This window comes from Dama dama, chromosome 23, assembly GCF_033118175.1.
Source record: "Dama dama isolate Ldn47 chromosome 23, ASM3311817v1, whole genome shotgun sequence".
NCBI lineage: Eukaryota > Metazoa > Chordata > Mammalia > Artiodactyla > Cervidae > Dama > Dama dama.
The window spans coordinates 17,968,168-17,985,797 of NC_083703.1; the positions used below are offsets into that span (position 1 = coordinate 17,968,168).

Genomic DNA, 17,630 nt, shown 5'->3' on the forward strand with positions numbered 1-17,630 from the left:
CACAACCTCCCCCACTATCAACATCCCTATCTCATTGTTGTTTTAATTTGCAATTCCCAAATGACATACGGTATGGGGCATCTTTTCATATGCTTATTTGCCATCTATATATCTTCTTTGGTGAGTTGTCTGTTAGGGTCTTTGGCCCATTTTGAAAATTAGGTCCTTTGTTTTCTTATTGCTGTGTTTAAGAGTTCTTTATACATTTTAGATACAAATTCTTTATCAGATATGTCTTTTTTTTTTAAAGACAAATATCATATGATATCACTTATATGTGGAATCTAAAATATGACACAAGAGAAACCCTTTTCATGAAGATGGCGCTTAAGGCGAAGAAGGAAGCCCCTGCCCCTCCTAAAGCTGAAGCCAAAGCAAAGGCTTTGAAGGCCAAGAAAGCAGTGTTGAAAGGTATCCACAGCCACAAGAAAAAGAAGATCCAGACGTCACCCACCTTCTGGGGGCCCAAAACATTGCGCCTCAGGAGGCAGCCCAGATATCCTCGGAAGAGCGCCCCCAGGAGAAACGAACTTGACCACTATGCCATCATCAAATTCCCCCTCACCACCGAGTCAGCCATGAGGAAAATAGAAGACAACAACACACTGGTATTCCTTGTGGATGTCAAGGCCAACAAGCACCAAATTAAACAGGCTGTGAAAAAGCTCTATGACATTGACGTGGCTAAGGTCAATACTCTGATCAGGCCTGATGGAGAAAAGAAGGCATATGTTTAACTGGCTCCTGACTATGATGCTTTGGATGTTGCCAACAAAATTGGGATCATCTAAACTGAGTCCAGCTGCCTAATTCCAAATATAAAAGTTTTCACTATGTAAAAAAAAAAATATATATATATATATATATATATATATATAAAATATGACACAAATGAATTTGTCTATGAAACAGAAATAGACAGACTCACAGACAAAGAGAACAGACTTATGATTGCCAAGGGTGGGGTAAGGAAGGATTGGGAACTTGAGATTAGGGGATGAAAACTATTATGTATAGAATAGATAAACAACAAGTTCCTATTGTGTAGCACAGGGTACTATATTCAATATCCTATCATAAATCTTAATGGAAGAGAATGTGTATATATCTATAACTGAATCACTTTGCTGTACTGCATACATTAACACAACATTGTAAATCAACCATACTTCAGTAAAATTTAAAAAAATATGTCTCTTTTTTAAGGTTATATTTTAGGGCATACAAATATTTAATATATTAAATATATAATATATTATATATTTAAGGTTCACAGCAAAATTGAGGGGAAGGTACAGAGGTTTCCTACTGTTCTCTGAGGCCCTACACATGCACAGCCTCCTCCACTGTCAACATCTCTCATCCAAGTTATACATTTGTTGTGGCTGATGAACCTACACTGACACATCTTAATTACCCAAAGTTCATAGTTTACATTAAAGTTAATCCATAGTGCTATACATTCTGTGGGTTTAAATAGATGTATAAAGACATTTATCCATCATTATGGTCAGATCCATCTTTTGCAAATATTTTCCTCCCATTTGTGACTTGTCTTATTCTCTGGACAATGTCATGCATCCAATTTTCAAAGTGTTACTATGAATCAATCACTGTATTGGAAATAAAATACAAAAATGAATAAAGCACTATTTCTGGCCTCAGTGAAGACAGACAGAAACTGATAATAACAAAATTGCATGAGAGACCCACTATTATTTGAGGCCATTTCATTGTCCATGTGGAAGACTCTGTCCTGTATCCTTACTTCTTTGGATCTTAACTTTAGCTTTGCCAGTTTTAACCTTGATCTCATCACTTCAGCGTCATAAACAACTCCATCATCTCAATTGCTTTCTTTCTTTAATAATAACAATAATAATAGTGGTAGCTAACACTTATTGAGCATCTAATCACTGAACTTTGTGTGTTTTACATAAATGCTTAAATATTTTACAGGTAACTATATAGACTAAGAGTTCAAGGAATATGCCTAAGGCCTATATAGTGAAGGGGATCAGGGCATGCTACCCCAAATATTTCACTTTGGCATATTAATTATTTTAAGCTGAAGGCAATTGAGAAACTGGCTTCCCCCTCTCTACCTAAAAGTAGGCACAAATTTCCCTTTGTAAAAATGACATAGAGTTCCATTTGTAAAGATGATGTAAGTTTCCTGACTCCCATACTAGTAAGAGGAGAATGATTCTTACCAGCAGAGATGAATTGAGTCTGTCTGCATAAGAAACCATACCAAATGCTAACCCTTCTCTACCACACCTTTTCTAGTCACTTTTCACAGTATACCATTCCTAGGAGCTCAAAACTTTTTTCCTTTGCCTAGTGTCTTCTTCATAATATTGTATATTACTCTTTGTTAAAACAGTATACGAGGCCCAAAGTCTAGTCACCCCTTTGGATTTTCATTCCTTTCTCTTAAGCCAACATGCATGAAAAATATTAACACCAATAAATATATGCTGGAATTTCCCCAGTGGTACAGTGGCTGAGACTCCATGCTTCCAATGCAGAAGGCATGGGTTCAATCCCTGGCTGGTGTACTAAAATTCCACATGCTGCTTGATCACACACACCAAAAAGGAAAGAAATATAAGCCTTTTCTTATTTTAATCTGTCTTTTCTCAGTTTAATTCACAGTCACCAGAAGCAGAACATGAGTGGATAGAAGATAAATTTTCTTCTCTCCTACAGTAATAAGTGGCAGGGCCTGGATTCAAATCTTGGTTTCTCTGACCCAGATCTCATATCACTATATCTATTCTTTATCTTTTGAAAACATATTAGTTCTGATAGAAAAGCATTATACTATTTTATACTGGAACCCAAGTCTAAGAGTGCATTGCATTATTGTCTTCAATTTAAGGACTGGTGAGTAGAAATTGAAGATTGTATTTTAAAATGTATTACTTTATTACAAGTTTTGTCAAGGACAGAGGTTTTGGGGACTTCTCTGCTGGTCTAGTGGCTAAGACTCCAAACTCCCAATGCAGGGGCCATGATCAGGGAACTAGATCCTACATGCCACAACTAAGACATGGTGTAGTCAAATAAACTAAAGAAAGAAAGAAAAAAAAAAAAGAATGGAGGTTTTAGAAGGACAGATCTCTAAAATAAATAAGGTTTTTATAATATAACAAGTATCATAGCAATAAGGAAGAGACTGGATAGTATGGATGTCAAGGCTAAAAATATGGATGTGGGTCCTATCTCTGTTGCTTATCAGTTGTATGTGCCTTGGATTTATCAGCCCTCAAATGTGCAAAATAAAGTTGCTGTTACCCCCCCTTGAAGAGTTTTCTGAGCTCTAGACCCATGAGTCCAATTATGCACCAGATGTCTACACTCAGCAGTCTCACAAACATTGAGTATCAGAATGTCCAAAATGGAATTAATCTGCCTCAAAGCCTTCTGTTGGTCCTGTGCACCTTTATCTGTTAATGGCATCACCAATCACACAGTGTCTCAAGTCAGAAGCCAAGAAGTCATGTCTCCCCACTTCCCCACTTAGTTTTCATATCCAATCACTGCATCCTATATTCTTCTTCTTTCATTAACTCATACTCAAAATTTTTTACTCATCACATACTGGTGAATTACTGGATGTTTGACCTCACGTGGCTTGTGGGATCTTTGTTCCCTGACCAGGGATTGAACCCACACCCTAGCACCAAGTCCTAACCTTAGCACTGAGTCCTAACCACTGGACCAATAGGGAACTCCCCATATCAGCAGTTTAGATGGGACCTGTAGGTCGCCAGTAAATAAGGTGCTGGGGACAGAGCAATGCAGTAGACAGACATAATCGCACACTTTTGTCATTTACAATTTAGTGGGAGAACCACCCACAAAGGAGGCACATCATATTTATATTTAGCTTACATTAATTTAATCAATTATGTAATTATGCATGGGAAGGTAGAGACAGAATCATTGTAATACTCTAAGTGGGTAAAAATTTAGATTCCCACAATTATAATGCATCTGGTACTCAAGAAATATTTTTCAAAATTGTATAATAAAATAAGGAAGTTTATGGAGTATTATGAGGGCATACAGTAGGAAGAACTAATTTACCCAAGATGGCCAGGAACACTTTTTTTTTTTTCCCCCAGAAAGTAACTCCTGGGCCAGTGGAGAAGGTGGATAGGAATCTTTCAGGTGTATGTGTTATTGGTGATGGGATGGGGTCAGGAGGAAGAGCCTTCCTGGCAGAGGGAATAGGTTGCGTGAAAACCATGAAGTAGGAAAAGTATGGATGTTTGAGGAACCAAAAATAGTATTGCTGGTTCACAGTGAGAACCATAGAAAGTGTGGTTCTAATTAAGGGTGAAAGAAGAGGCAGGCAAACCACAGCAGACTAGAGTTTGCAAACACAAGCAGCTATAGGGTCCAGAAAAGCAGACCATATAAAGGTAAGAGAGGTGGGGACTGAAAACTGGTACCCACACACACCGTCTAGAGAGACCAGCAACCACTCAGCTCATGCTGATCACCATCATGGAGGACAGTGAGTGCAGTGTGGTCAGATCTCTAAGAAAAACCAGAAACCCGAACTTTAATATGCAATCTTCCACATTTTTAATAAAAGCATCCAATTTAAAAAATTAAGACTTTCTGATGGCAAACAAAGCATATATCAGCAATTTGTTTTTTTATTTTTGGCCATCCCACGCAGCTTGTGGGATCTTCATCCCTCGACCAGGGATTGAACCCGCACCATAGCAGAGTCCGAACCTTAGCACTGAGTCCTAACCACTGGAATGCCAGAGAACTCCCCATATAAGCAGTCTAGATGGGACCTGTGGGTCACCAGTTTGCAAAATGATCATATTTTAACATCACAGCACTTAGTATATCATGGACTCATAATGATGCCCAAAAGTAAAACTGTCTGGTAGGCAGTATTCCATTTGTGTGGATCCTGGGTTCAGAAGAGAGGTTATACTGGTGATTTGTATTTGGTGTCATTCCTTTTTTATTGCTAATTCAAGTCATGAGTGTGAATGAAATTTTAAAGGAAAAAGGGTTTGTGTGTGAACGCCTGGCACATTGAAGTTTCTGGCTGGTTGTCCTTATGGCAGCTCAAAAAACCTAAATACCTGTTTTCTCAGTTTCTTGACCTCACCTCTGAAAACACTCTTCCGCACTCCACTTTAGCCAACAAGCTTCCTGGTCAGTATCAACATTTGCATCACTGCTACAATGACCACTTTAAACATTTTGTTTCCTGTCTGCAACCTTCTGTTCCAGCTGAGATTCTCAACCAACTCCCGATTTACCTAGTCTTTACCAATTTACCTCATTGGAACTGCCAACTGACTGGCCCTTTTCTTTTACTATCTGCCCATTCTTATATTTGATAGAATTTTTAAATGTTAGGTTAAAGCCCATGTTTTGTTATTCCAGTCGTCCTCTAACAAATATGTTAAATGTCTTTGCATCTTGGCCTTTCTATCCCATCTGCCTGCAAAACTTCAGCCCTGAATGAACCCAATTATCACCCTTCTGACCTTCTCAGTACCAAGGTAGGAGAAAATCACAAAGCAGCAGAACGTGCTTTCTCTCTATATTCATGGCCACCGACCTCAACGGGGTGAATTTCAAAACTTTAAAGACAATATTCTACCTTTACTACTCTCCTCGATAACAATTTCATACTATCTTCAACTGTTCACTCCCATTTCTCAATACACACCCAGTTTGCCAGCCCCTCGGAATCACTTGCAATGCCTTGCAACCTCTCCCCGGCTACTGGGCTCATGCTTTGCCCCTTCTCCTTGGTGGGCTCCTCTTCTTACACATTTGTCTAACTCCTCAGTCTTCAAGATTCTGTTCTAGTGTGCCTTCCACTTGGAGGTTTCCTTGACACACCTGTCTATGCTTGCAGGGCACCTGCACACACTTGGATTACCGTGTGTCTCATACATTGTGTGTTGAGTTCAGTCTGCCACTGGACTGGGACCTGATTAGGGGCAGACACTGTATTTTATTTATCTGTGTAACCCAGCAGAGGGCTCTGTGCATACAGGGGCTGAAAGAGTGAAGTGGAAAGATATCTTAGGCCACATGTGTAACGTTCTTAGGAGTATGGGGGTGCAGCTGCTCAGGTGACTGGAAGAATGGATGGCCGACTGGGAAGCATTCAGACCTCCCCATGTTGGTAAAATTAAAGGTGAGTAGTGGAATAAAATAGTTTGGGAAACTGTCAGAGATAGACCAATCAAGAATCTCAATTATCTAAAATCTTCCAAGTCCAGTTTTTTCTTCACTCCTATCGCTTTCGTTCAGGCTCAGGCTCCTTCTCCCCTGTTTGAACCTTTCCCCCTCAATGTTTTTTACAAAAATACAGAGATGGGATATTGATTTTCTGGCTCCTTCCTATGAACTTGGTCTGAGTCTCAGCCACCTTTCATGCAGTCTGCCGCTAATTTTTCCTTTCTGTGGGAGACTGCATGGTGCGTGTGAGTCTATGCTCTGGAGCTTCCTTGAGAGGGGTGGTGCACGCCCGGAGGGAGAATGCAGCATACACAGATATATTCAGCATACACAGCTTGGTTACCAGAAAGCCGGTACGCTCCCCTCAGCACCCCTCCTTTTCCCAAATGCAGGACCTTCCTCAGCCTCTAGGCCCTCGCGAGTGTCGCGGGATCCCAGCCGCGCGGCTTGGCTTTGCGGGCCGCTGATCTGGATTGGCTCCAAGGGCCGGGTCCTGGCCAATCAGGAGTGGGGGTGTTGCTCTAGGGGGCGGGTTTTCCCCCTCGCCTGTCTCCTCTGCCTCTCACCTCCCCCGCGGTGGGTCAGCGCAGGAGCGACCTCCCTGCGGCCGCGGCCCCTGGACATCCCGCCCAGATCTCTGGGCCCCGGGGGCCTGGTGGGACATGGCCTGGGCCGCTATGGCAGCAGCAAGACTGGGCCTCGGTCGGGCCGCTCCGCTCTTCCTCCGGCGCGGCTACCAGACAGAGAGGGGTGTCTATGGCTACCGGCCGAGGAAGCCCGAGAGCCGGGAGCCCGAGGGCGGCCTGGCGCGCCCCCCAGGTCAGGATGGGGCCTGGGCCGGTGGGCGTGGCGGCTGGGGAGTCAGGGGTTCTTATTTCTGGGCCGGGGGTGGGTGCTTTAGAGGGTTGGGACTTCCGGGGGCCTCAGTGTGCGAGCAGGCGGGTGGTGAGGAAGGGGAGGCCAGGGAGCAGAGAGGGACAAGCCTGCGTCTTGTCAGGGTCCGGGTCACAGAATGGTTCTGTGAACTCTTTTGTCTTTTCCATTCCCTGGTTATAAAACGTGTGAGAACTTAGCTGTTTAGGGAGGCGGGGCTGCAGGAAAAGTTCTAAGATAGCCCAGCTCCTGGAGTTCACCCAAGGATACACATTTTCCAGGGCTGTCTCCAAAACCGGTGTGAGAGGGATATGTGGGGATCGCGATGGTGACTAGAGTGAAGAGGTGTTCTTGAACCTCATCATGGTATTTATTATTCATTCGTCTCTTCTGTCTAGCCTCGTTAGGAGTTTAAAACTCTTTGCTGAATTCAGAACTATGCTACTCGGGTTTTAATGGATTAGGAGACACGAATATCAGTGTTTGGAGGCTCAGTTGCATCCTCATGTACAAGAGACCAATTTTGAGTATTTGGTTTATGCTCCAAAATTATTGTATGTTTATTCATCCTCACAGAATAGAAGATAAACACAGATTGGCCGTTAGAGGAAGGTCACTTGGCATTTTTAATTTTTATGTGTTATTACTATTTGCTGTGCCACGTGGCTTATGAGATCTTAGTTCCCTGACCAGGGATTGAACACTGGCCCTGGACAGTGAGAGTCTGAAGTCCTAACCACCGGACCACCAGGGAGGTCCCATTTGATATCTTTGGTCTGGTTATTGGATTAACAATTAGGATCCCTTCATCATCTAAACACCTGACCTTTGAGTAGTAGATCACACACTGAAACCTCAATATTGTGTTCTTGATCTCAGGAGACATTCAGAATAAAACTGATTTCTCTTTCTTTTTTTTTTGATTTCTCTTTCTTGAGTGCGACAGGTTTCTTTAGGAACAGCATTTTGGTCAGCTAGATGGCTAATCCCTTGAGAGTAAGACTATATCTTATTTCACTTGACACATGGAGTATCTAATTTTGCATGTCAGTTTCCCTCAAACTGAAGTGTGCGTTCAGATCACTCTGAATGATGTTTAAAAGGCTAGTCCCAGGCTGCCCTCCCTCGCCTCACCCTCATCCCAATTCTCATTCAGTGGCCTGAGATGAGGTCCAGGAATTTGTATTTTTATGTCACACTAAGTGATTTTCTAGCAGGAGGTCTGTGGTCACCATGGCCAAACATCGTTATAGTCAATAAGAGATGTATATATAAGGTATGTTTGTCCAATAGAGCTTGGTCACACGTCTGTACATCCTTGCAAGGGAGATTGGAAAGCATTGTCTTTCTTCAGGGCAGCCACCTTCCAGCTAAAAGTTATTTTGAAAGAGAAGAGGAAAATGGATGTTGGAAAATAATTAGTATCACCACACTCAACCCCTTTGGCTATTTAAATACTCTAAGGTTTTCTTCCCACACAGAGAATGTATTCACAAACCCTACTGAAAATGAACACAAGGCAGCTCCCACGTCCAAGGTACATAGAGAAATGGGAGGAGGTGTAGTCCAAGTTGTGGTGTTTTCCTCCTCCTCTTTGCCCTTCATCAGCTTCTTTCTTCATATGTTTATCTTGGCCAAGTGAATATCAAGGCCAACATAGGTTGAATACCTCATTTATTAAGGTTTTCACTGTAGTAAGTCTTCAAAGAGGTCTTGAATTTGCTTCTAGTGACCATTTTGGATGGCAGTGGTTTCAGGAGTTAAAATTTGACCCATGATATGTGTCCTTTGTAGTTGGCTATTAGTAAAAGAGCTTGTACTTTAACCTCTTTAAACCTCAGCTTCCAAGTAAGCTTGAGTTCTATTTATCAACAATCTTAAATTAAAATGGAGGTGGATTTCCATACACAAGGGCTTCCTTGGTGACTCAGATAGTAAAGAATCTGCCTGCCAATGCAGGAGACCTGGGTTTGATCCCTGGGTCGGGAGGATCCTCTGGAGAAGGGAATGGTTACCCACTCCAGTATTCTTGCCTGGAGAATTCCATGGACTGAGGAACCTGGTGGGCTCCAGGCCATGGGGTTACAGAGTCGGACACAACTGAGCGACTAACACTTTCACTTTTCACACTTTCCATACACATTTTAGAATTATTTGTTCTAGTTCTGTGAAAAATTATTGGTATTTTAATAGGAATTGCACTGAATCTAGAGATTGGCTTCCTAAGTATTGTCATTTTAACAATGACCCTTTAACAATGACATTTCTTTAATTCTTCCAATCCAAGGACACCATATATCTTTCCATCCATTTGTGTCATCTTCCATTTCTTTCGTCAGTGTCTTACAGTTTTCTGAGTACGGTCTTTTACCTCCTTAAATAGGATTATTCCTAGGAATTTTATTCTTTTTGATATTACAGTTAATGGGGTTGTTTCCTTAATTCCTATCTCTGATAGTTTATTGTTAGTATATAGAAATGCAACAGCTTAGGATTGGTGATTCATAGGTATAAATTTCATTATGAAGGATTGGGGGAGATGGTGGAAATTAGAGATGGTTAGGACATGGGGCCTATAAGATTCCAAATAGTGTTTAGTGGTTACTGATCTTAGCAACGAGCTTTAGTAGCTGAAGTGAGGTTGTAGGTGTGTTGCATATTAGAAATAATAGGAGCCTTGGGAGTTCCTTGTTGGTCCAGTGGTTAGGACTTCATGCTTTCACTTGCTAAGGCCCAATTTCGATCACTGATGGGGGAACTAAGATCCCACAAGCCACGCGGTGTGCAGCCCCCCACCAAAAAAAGAGAGAGAGAAATAATAGGAGGCTTTACTGGAGGCATTATAGGAAAAACAGTTGGGGAAAATCTTACGACGTTAGAGATTTTTTAAACATGTTGAGACTTGCCTGGGCTTCCCTGGTGGCTCAGATGGTAAAGAATCCGTCTGCAATGCAGGAGACCTGAGGTCGATCCCTGGTTTGGGAAGATCCCCGGGAGAAGGGAAAGGCTACCCACTCCAGTATTCTGGCCTGGATAATTCCATGGACTGTGCAGTCCATGGGGTTGTAAAGAGCTGGACACAGCTGAGCGACTTTCACTTTCATTGGTGGTTCAGTGGTGGCTAAGAATCCACTTGGCAATGCAGGGGCTACTAGTTCGATCCCTGGCTTGGAAAGATCCACATGCCTTGGGGCAGCTAAGCTTGTGTGCCACAACTATTGAACCTATGCTCTAGAGCCTATGAGCTGCAGCAAGAGAAGCCACCGCCCTGGAAAGTCGGTGCACCACATCTAGAGAGTAGCCACTGCTCACGACAACTAGAGAAAGCCCGAGCAGCAATGAAGACAGAGTGCAGCCAATAAATAAATAATTTTTCAAATTTAGATGATTTTTAAAATGTTTCGTGGACTTCTAGTTCCCTCTGTTTTGTGGTAGGCTCTGACTTCCTTTTCAATTTTTGTTGTGGTATATCAGGTGAAACGCTGGATTAAAATCAAAGTGAAAGTTGCTTAGCCATGTCTGACTCTGCCACCCCATGGACTATGCAGTCCATGGAATTCTTCAGGCCAGAATACTGGAGTGGGTAGCCTTTCCCTTTTCCAAGGGAATCTTCCCAATCCAGGGATTGAACCCAGGTCTCCCACATTGCAGGCAGATTCTTTACCAGCTGAGACACCAGGAAAGCCCAAGGATACTGGAGTGGGTAGCTTATCCCTTGTCCAGCAGATCTTCCCGACCCAGGAATCGAATCGGGGTCTCCTGCATTGCGGGTGAATTCTTTACCAACTGAGCTATCAGGGAAGTACACTAAAGTACAAATAGTTCAAATTCCAACTTTGTCATTACCTCTGTTACTTTCTGCAGGTCACTTAACCTGTTTGGGCTTCTGCTGACTCTTCCGCAGATAAAATGCACTTGTTCATGTTTCAGCCTGGAAGCTTGGTGCTCAGAAAGTGGGGCTGGGAAAATATACACTTGTCCAAATTTCAGCCTGGAAACGGGGCATGGAGCCTGCGACCCAGAATATGCACTTGTCTATATTTCAGCCCGGAAATTTGGGACACAGAGCCTGCGGCCCAGAATATGCATTTGTCCATATGCATTTGTAAAGGCACAGCTGTTAAGGTACTTAGCTCTTGTGTCATCCATAATGTGTGTCCTGAAGACCACCCCACACTTGGAGTCTCCAGAAGGGACTCATAGCACATGGTGTATGGCTGGACTCCTGGCTGAGGTTTAGCAGGTGCAATGAGGATGCACAGCTCGACTGTAATGGCAAAGGCACAGGAAGGGTCTGCGGGACCCGCTGTGCAGTCTTCCTTCTGCTCTTTTCCTCATGACGGTCACACATGATGCCCTTCTCTTTAAGAAACACAGCAACAGATGTGCGGTGTTCCTGTGAGAACACTTCCCTGTTCTAACCTGTTCTAACAGGGAAGTCTGTTAGAGACTCAGCACCCAGAGTTTTTATTGGAAGAGGTTCCTGTAAGCACCCTCTGCATGTGCCAAAATCCCAGGTTCCCAGAAGGACAGCAGGTGTTCAGCCTAAATCATCTTGTTCACACAAGCAGTCTAGGCACAGTTGTTGCTAAGTCGTGTCCAATTTTTTGCTACGCCATGGACTGCAGCACCCCAGGCTTCCCTGTGTTTCACCATCTAATGGAGTTTGCTCAAATTCATGTCCATTGAATTGGTGATGCTATCTAACCATCTCATCCTCTGTTGTCCTCTTCTTTTGCCTTCCATCTTTCCCAGCATCAGGATCCTTTCCAATGAGTCAGCTCTTTGCATCAGGTGGCTAAAGTATTGGAGCTTTACCTTCAGCATCTGTTCAGTGGAGGACTCAGTGCTTCCATTGCCACAGGCACAGATTCAATCCCTAGTCAGAGAACTAAGATCCCACAAGCATTGTGGCATGGCCCCCCAAAATATAAATAAATAAATAAAGAGCTCTATTGCACGTGTTCAGTATGGAAAACTTAGAAAATATGATAAGCAAGGAAAATTGGGAATTTTGACATAAAATCATCACTAACTTTTTGGTCTATTTCCTTGATACATATGAAATATATATGCAAATGAAGAGACATATATGAAGTATGTAGGTGCTAATATGCTTGATACACTTTGTAATGAAAATATATAGGTATAATACACACATTTTAACACAGCTCAGGCTCATATGATATATAGTGTATTTTAGTCTTTTTTCTTCTAAACAAATTGGCACATCCAATAAGCATTCTCCTACAACATTATCTGATGATGATTTTTGGCCAGTGAGGATTAGTCGTCAGCACTGTGTCATGTCCCTCAGATGACTGGGGTTTGTAGAGAGTTAGAGGACTAACAGGAGGGAAAGATCAGTGAGGAATGAGGAGGCATTGACTCCACCCACCTCACTGGAGGGGTGTGGGTGTGGGTGTTGAGTAATTGCACCATTTACTGGTGTCCTCAGGGGAAAACAGATTGCTGTGCAGACAGGAGTATAAGGAACGTTTAGGGAAGAGATGAAGAATGTAGGGAGGTCTGTTAATCACGGAATGGATGGAATTCTAGATGTCACAGTGGAAGGATCTAGGAGGCAGAGAGGGAAGAGATACCGGGTTGGGTCTGGAGGAAATGGCAACCCACTCCAGTATTCTTGCCTGGAAAATTCCTTGGACAGAGGAGCCCGGCAGGCTACAGTCCATGGGGTCAAAAAGAGTCAGACACGATTGAGCACAGCAGCAGCAGCAGAAACCAGAGCAGTGAAATAAAGAGTCTGGGAGAAAACAGATGGTGAGGATGGGTGGAGGATGTGCCCCGAGGTAGGACGGGAAGAGGCCTCTCTCTCTTCAAGAATAGTAGGTGCTGTGTGTTCTTTGGGGTGAACGGCATCCTTTTGTGCCAACTCCCCCAACTGTGTTGTAGACTATCACTAAAAGCTTGGATTTTCAGTGAGAAACTGAAGCAGTGATCTCATAACTAGATGTGGTTTGCTAAAGAGAATGTTTTCACAAGAGGGCTTGTAGGGGACTTCCCCGGTCGTCCAGTTGTTAAGACTCTATGCTTCTAATGCAGGGGGCCCAGGTTTGATCCTTGATCAGGGACCTAAGATCCCACATGTGGTGCGGGTGTGGTCAAAACATAAAAAAAATAATAATAATATTTATTTATTTGTATTTATTTTTACCTGTGCGGGGTCTTAGATGCTTTGTGCAGGCTTTCTCTGGTTTCTGAGAGCAGAGGCTACTGTCTACTTGCAGTGCTCGGACTTCTCACTGCGGTGGCTTTTCTAGTTGCAGGGCACAGGCTCTAGGTGAGAGGGCTTCAGTAGTTGCAGCACTCAGGCTCAGGAGTTGTGGCGCAGGGGCTTAGTTGCTGCGAGGCATAAGGAATCTTCCTAGACCAGGAATCAAACCCGCGCCCCCTGCATTGGCAGACAGATTGTTATCCACTGTGCCACCAGGAAGTCCAATAATAATTAATTAAATTTTTTTTTTAAAGAGGGCTAGTAAACTGTGGTGAGAATGGTGATAACCCTGTATATTTACCATTAACTTAACTCCACTAAGGACGTAATTTTGTAGATGATATTGGAAGTTGTGGTCTTGAAGGATTTTCTTCCAAATTTTAAAAGGGCTTTCATGTGCAAAAGGGAAGAAAAGCAGCTTTTGGCTTAATATAAAGTCATCTAAGATTTAAAAAAAAATAATCTAAGATAGAATTAGATTCATTGAAATATAGTGATTTCCCCTTTAAGAAGAGGTTGGAGAATTACTCATTTAAGGCTACAAATAGGATTTTGTTTTTTATTATGTAGTAATAAGATCATTTCTAAGGTCTTTTTCCTGGTCTGTGATTTCATGAGTCTATAAAATGTGTACCTGGAGGACGTAAGGAAGGAAATGTAACATTGATTTTGCAGTTTAAACTCTGTTTTTTAATTTTTTTTATTTTTTTCTCTGTTTTTTTTTTTTAATGTACAATATAAAAAACTCAAATAATAATTAAGAGGACTATAATTATCCATAATTAAAATTATAGCATTTTAACAGTTATTTTCGATTTGGGTTGTTTCCTTGTAAAATCTATCCATGTGCATAGTTATTTCCACAAATGTGTACCCATAATTCTGGTTCCTTCTGGTTATTTTTCAGTGACTTTTGCTCTCAGGAGACAAATTTAAGGAAATAAGTGTGTTTTCCTGGATTCTGCTAGTTTTTAATCCTGAAAACCACTGGCAGCTATGGTGGGTAGAACCGCGTGTTAAAAATGTCCAAAGCCACAAAGGCTTCTTTGAAAACTGATTTTGTGGTTTGTGGGCATTTCCTAAACTGTTGTTCTATTGTTGTTGTTGTTGTTTTTCCACTCAATCAGTGGACCATGGCCTTGCCAGGTTGGTGACGGTGTATTGTGAGCATGGGCATAAAGCTGCCAAAATCAACCCGCTCTTCAATGGTCAAGCCCTGCAGGAAAACGTGCCTGAAATCCAAGCCCTGCTGCAGACTCTGCAGGGACCCTTTAATACCACAGGTAAAGGTCATCAGCTGTCGACTGTCCGTGTGTCAGTTAATTGCCGGTGAAGCGGGGCTCCTTTCTCCATTCTTGAAGAACTGCAGTCATGCCCGCTGGAGCTGAGCCTTCCATGGGTGTGAGGAGACAGTAAGGGGCACATTTGGACACTGTCTGGGAGAGTAGTGTTGAGGTTCTAGAACTGTCTTCCGACAGGGCCCATATCCTCTGTGTTCAAATCATATACACAAATGGCCAATGGGTACATAAAAAAGTGCTTGGCATCACTAATCATCAGGGAAATGCAAATCAAAACCACAATGAGCTATCACCTCACAACTGTTAGAATGGCTGTTGTCAAAAAACCCCAGAATTGGATGAACCACAAGGTCCTACTGTGCTATAGTACAGTTTATACCACAGTTTATCCTGTGGTAAGCCATAATGGAAAGGAAAATGAAAGAGAGAGAGAGAGTGTGTGTGTGCACGCGTGTATATAAAACTGATCACTTTGCTAAAATTAACACAACAGTGTAGATCAAGTATTCTTCTTCAATTTAAAAAAAAAACAAACAAAAACCAAAGATACAAGTGTCAGTGAGGATGCAGAGAAAAGGGAACTCTTGTCCACTCTTGGTAGGAATGCAAGTTGGTGCAGCCACTATGAAAAGCAGTAGGGAGGATCTTCAAAAAATTAAAAATAGAACTACTGTATGACCCAGCAATTCCATTTCTGGGTAGAAATCTAAAGGAACTGAAATCATGAAAGATGTATCTGTACTCCCATGTTCACTGCAGCTTTGATCAGCCAGTGTCAAAGATGTAACACTTACTATAAGAAACCATACACAATATAAAGTAAATGTTGGCTTGTTAAATTCATGTTGTAGGTTTAGGCAAAAGACTGGTAATTGATTTGGTGCTGGGCCAGTCACATATTACAAAACTTCCTTTTCTTTGGCTGAGGTTCAGGGAGATTTCCTTTTACCTTAGAATGTTGCATTGCTGTCAATATTAATTCACGTTAAGACCAACTGAGCAATAATAGGCATTGCTTTATAGATATTGATAAGACTTAAACATTTTGATAGATAATTCAGATCAAGATAGAACATATGATTTATAGCTATAAAGCAGATGAATGGCAAGTCCAAAATTCACTTTTAAAAGACTATAGAATCAAAATTTGGCATTAAAAATCATGGCTCTGTTTGGGGGAAGATTTTTATTTCCTCTTCTTTTAGTACGTTATGGCCTTTGACCATATTTTTAGTTTTGCCTTTAGAAAAATCTGGATAACCATTGATGATGACCCAAGTTATTTAGAATGAAATGCTCTGAATTGAGATAAGGATCTTGGTATGTTCTATATTTGTTTGACTATTCTTTAAAGTGACCCTTTTGATTCCATTTCATAGGATTATTGAACATGGGGAAGGAGGAGGCCTCTCTTGAGGAAGTCGTCACCTATCTCAACCAGATCTACTGTGGGCAGATTTCTATCGAAACCTCTCAGCTGCAGAGCCAGGAGGAGAAAGACTGGTTTGCCAAGCGGTTTGAGGAACTGAAGAAGGAGGCATTTACCACAGAAGAGCGAAAACACCTGTCAAAACTAATGTTAGAATCTCAGGTATAAAAGTAGCAGCTAACATCAAAGGAATTGTTCAGCTCTTTTTCTCCAAAGACATATAAATATCGAAGAGAGGGAGTTAAGACATGAACTCTCTGAATGTAGCCACAATTCCCCCATGTCCTCAACACAACAGACAGTGTAACATACACCACTTTATTCTAAGTAGAATGAAGTAGATCTCCAACCGCCAGAGCTGTTGGTTCTCCTCAGAGTCGATACTTTTTACGTATTTGTCTCTTCCCTTCATAAAAGACTGCAAAGTCCTTAAGATTTGATTCCTCTTTTAATTACCTGAAGGGATTAAAAAAGGAAAAAGGAATACATGTATATGTATGGCTGAGTTCCTTCACTGTTCACCTTAAACTATCACAATATTGTTACTTGCCTATACCACAATACAAAGAAAAAGTTTAAAAAACATTTTAAAAAGTTAAAATTTTTTTAAAGAGAAAGGAACTATACATGAAAGAGGCTCTCAATATAGATTAATAGGATTGACTGTCCAGGACTGTGCTCAGGACTTGAGCCTATCAATATGACAAGACCCCTGCCCCCAGTAATGTGTGTGGGTGGACGGCTAGTTTGAGGCCCAGATGAAATACTATAGAGCCCTGAACTAAAACTCAAGTCCTGGAAAAGGCCTGGCATTCTGATGAGCTTCCTACTGGGGTGAGTTCTTCTAACACTTGGGTTGTTTTCTCTGTGTCCCCACTGCTGCCTGGTGTCCTCGGCAGGGCTTTCTTGCCAGGCTCTGAGTGACTTCTGTTCATCTCTGGGGTCTGCACTGAATAGACCCTGTTGTAGCTGCTTGAAGCAGTGTGGGGTCTCCTTAAATGTGTTTGACTTTGACCCATGTAGTCAGCTCTCCTGTAACTGTTGTGTCTGACATGGTGTTCCACAGGAGTTTGACCACTTTTTGGCCACCAAGTTTGCCACAGTGAAGCGATACGGAGGCGAAGGAGCAGAAAGCATGATGGGCTTTTTCTACGAGCTGCTGAAAATGGCAGCTTACAGCGGGGTGACGGATGTTATTATTGGGATGCCCCATAGAGGGAGGCTGAACTTGCTGACAGGCCTTCTGCAGTTCCCTCCAGAGGTAAAAGGCCTTCTGTTTTTCCCACCAGTGATGTGCAATTGACTGAAACAGAGTAAAGTCGATGGTAATAATCGCTTTTAGAAAACCGACTAAGCATATGAACCATTGGTCCAGGAGACAACTTTATTAATTGATGAAAACTGATGCTGTTGGACCTGGTGTTTAGGTTGATTTTCCTATATCTCTTTACAGGAATTCTTTCTTCACTCAGGAAAGTTAAAAGTTAGTTTGTTTCCTAAGGATGATGCAAACAGATAAATTCTATTTTTTGAAGCATACTTTCCCTATTTCGTA

At 42.0% G+C, this 17,630-nt stretch overlaps 2 protein-coding genes across 2 annotated transcripts in view; both read left to right on the forward strand.

Annotated features, from left to right (window-relative positions):
• Positions 1-314: 314 nt before the first annotated feature.
• Positions 315-750, forward strand: LOC133044226 (large ribosomal subunit protein uL23-like). Its single transcript, XM_061125646.1, has one exon. The coding sequence runs from the start codon at positions 315-317 to the stop codon at positions 735-737; it is 423 nt and encodes a 140-aa protein (XP_060981629.1). The 3' UTR covers positions 738-750.
• A 6,045-nt stretch (positions 751-6,795) lies between these two features.
• Positions 6,796-17,630, forward strand: part of DHTKD1 (dehydrogenase E1 and transketolase domain containing 1) — a 43,381-nt gene continuing 32,546 nt past the window's right edge. Inside the window, exons 1-4 of the mRNA XM_061126076.1 lie at positions 6,796-7,056; positions 14,473-14,628; positions 16,026-16,237; positions 17,142-17,336. Of these exons, the coding sequence (XP_060982059.1) occupies positions 6,900-7,056; positions 14,473-14,628; positions 16,026-16,237; positions 17,142-17,336 (720 nt within the window). The 5' untranslated portion in view covers positions 6,796-6,899. The remainder of the gene's footprint in view (positions 7,057-14,472; positions 14,629-16,025; positions 16,238-17,141; positions 17,337-17,630) is intronic.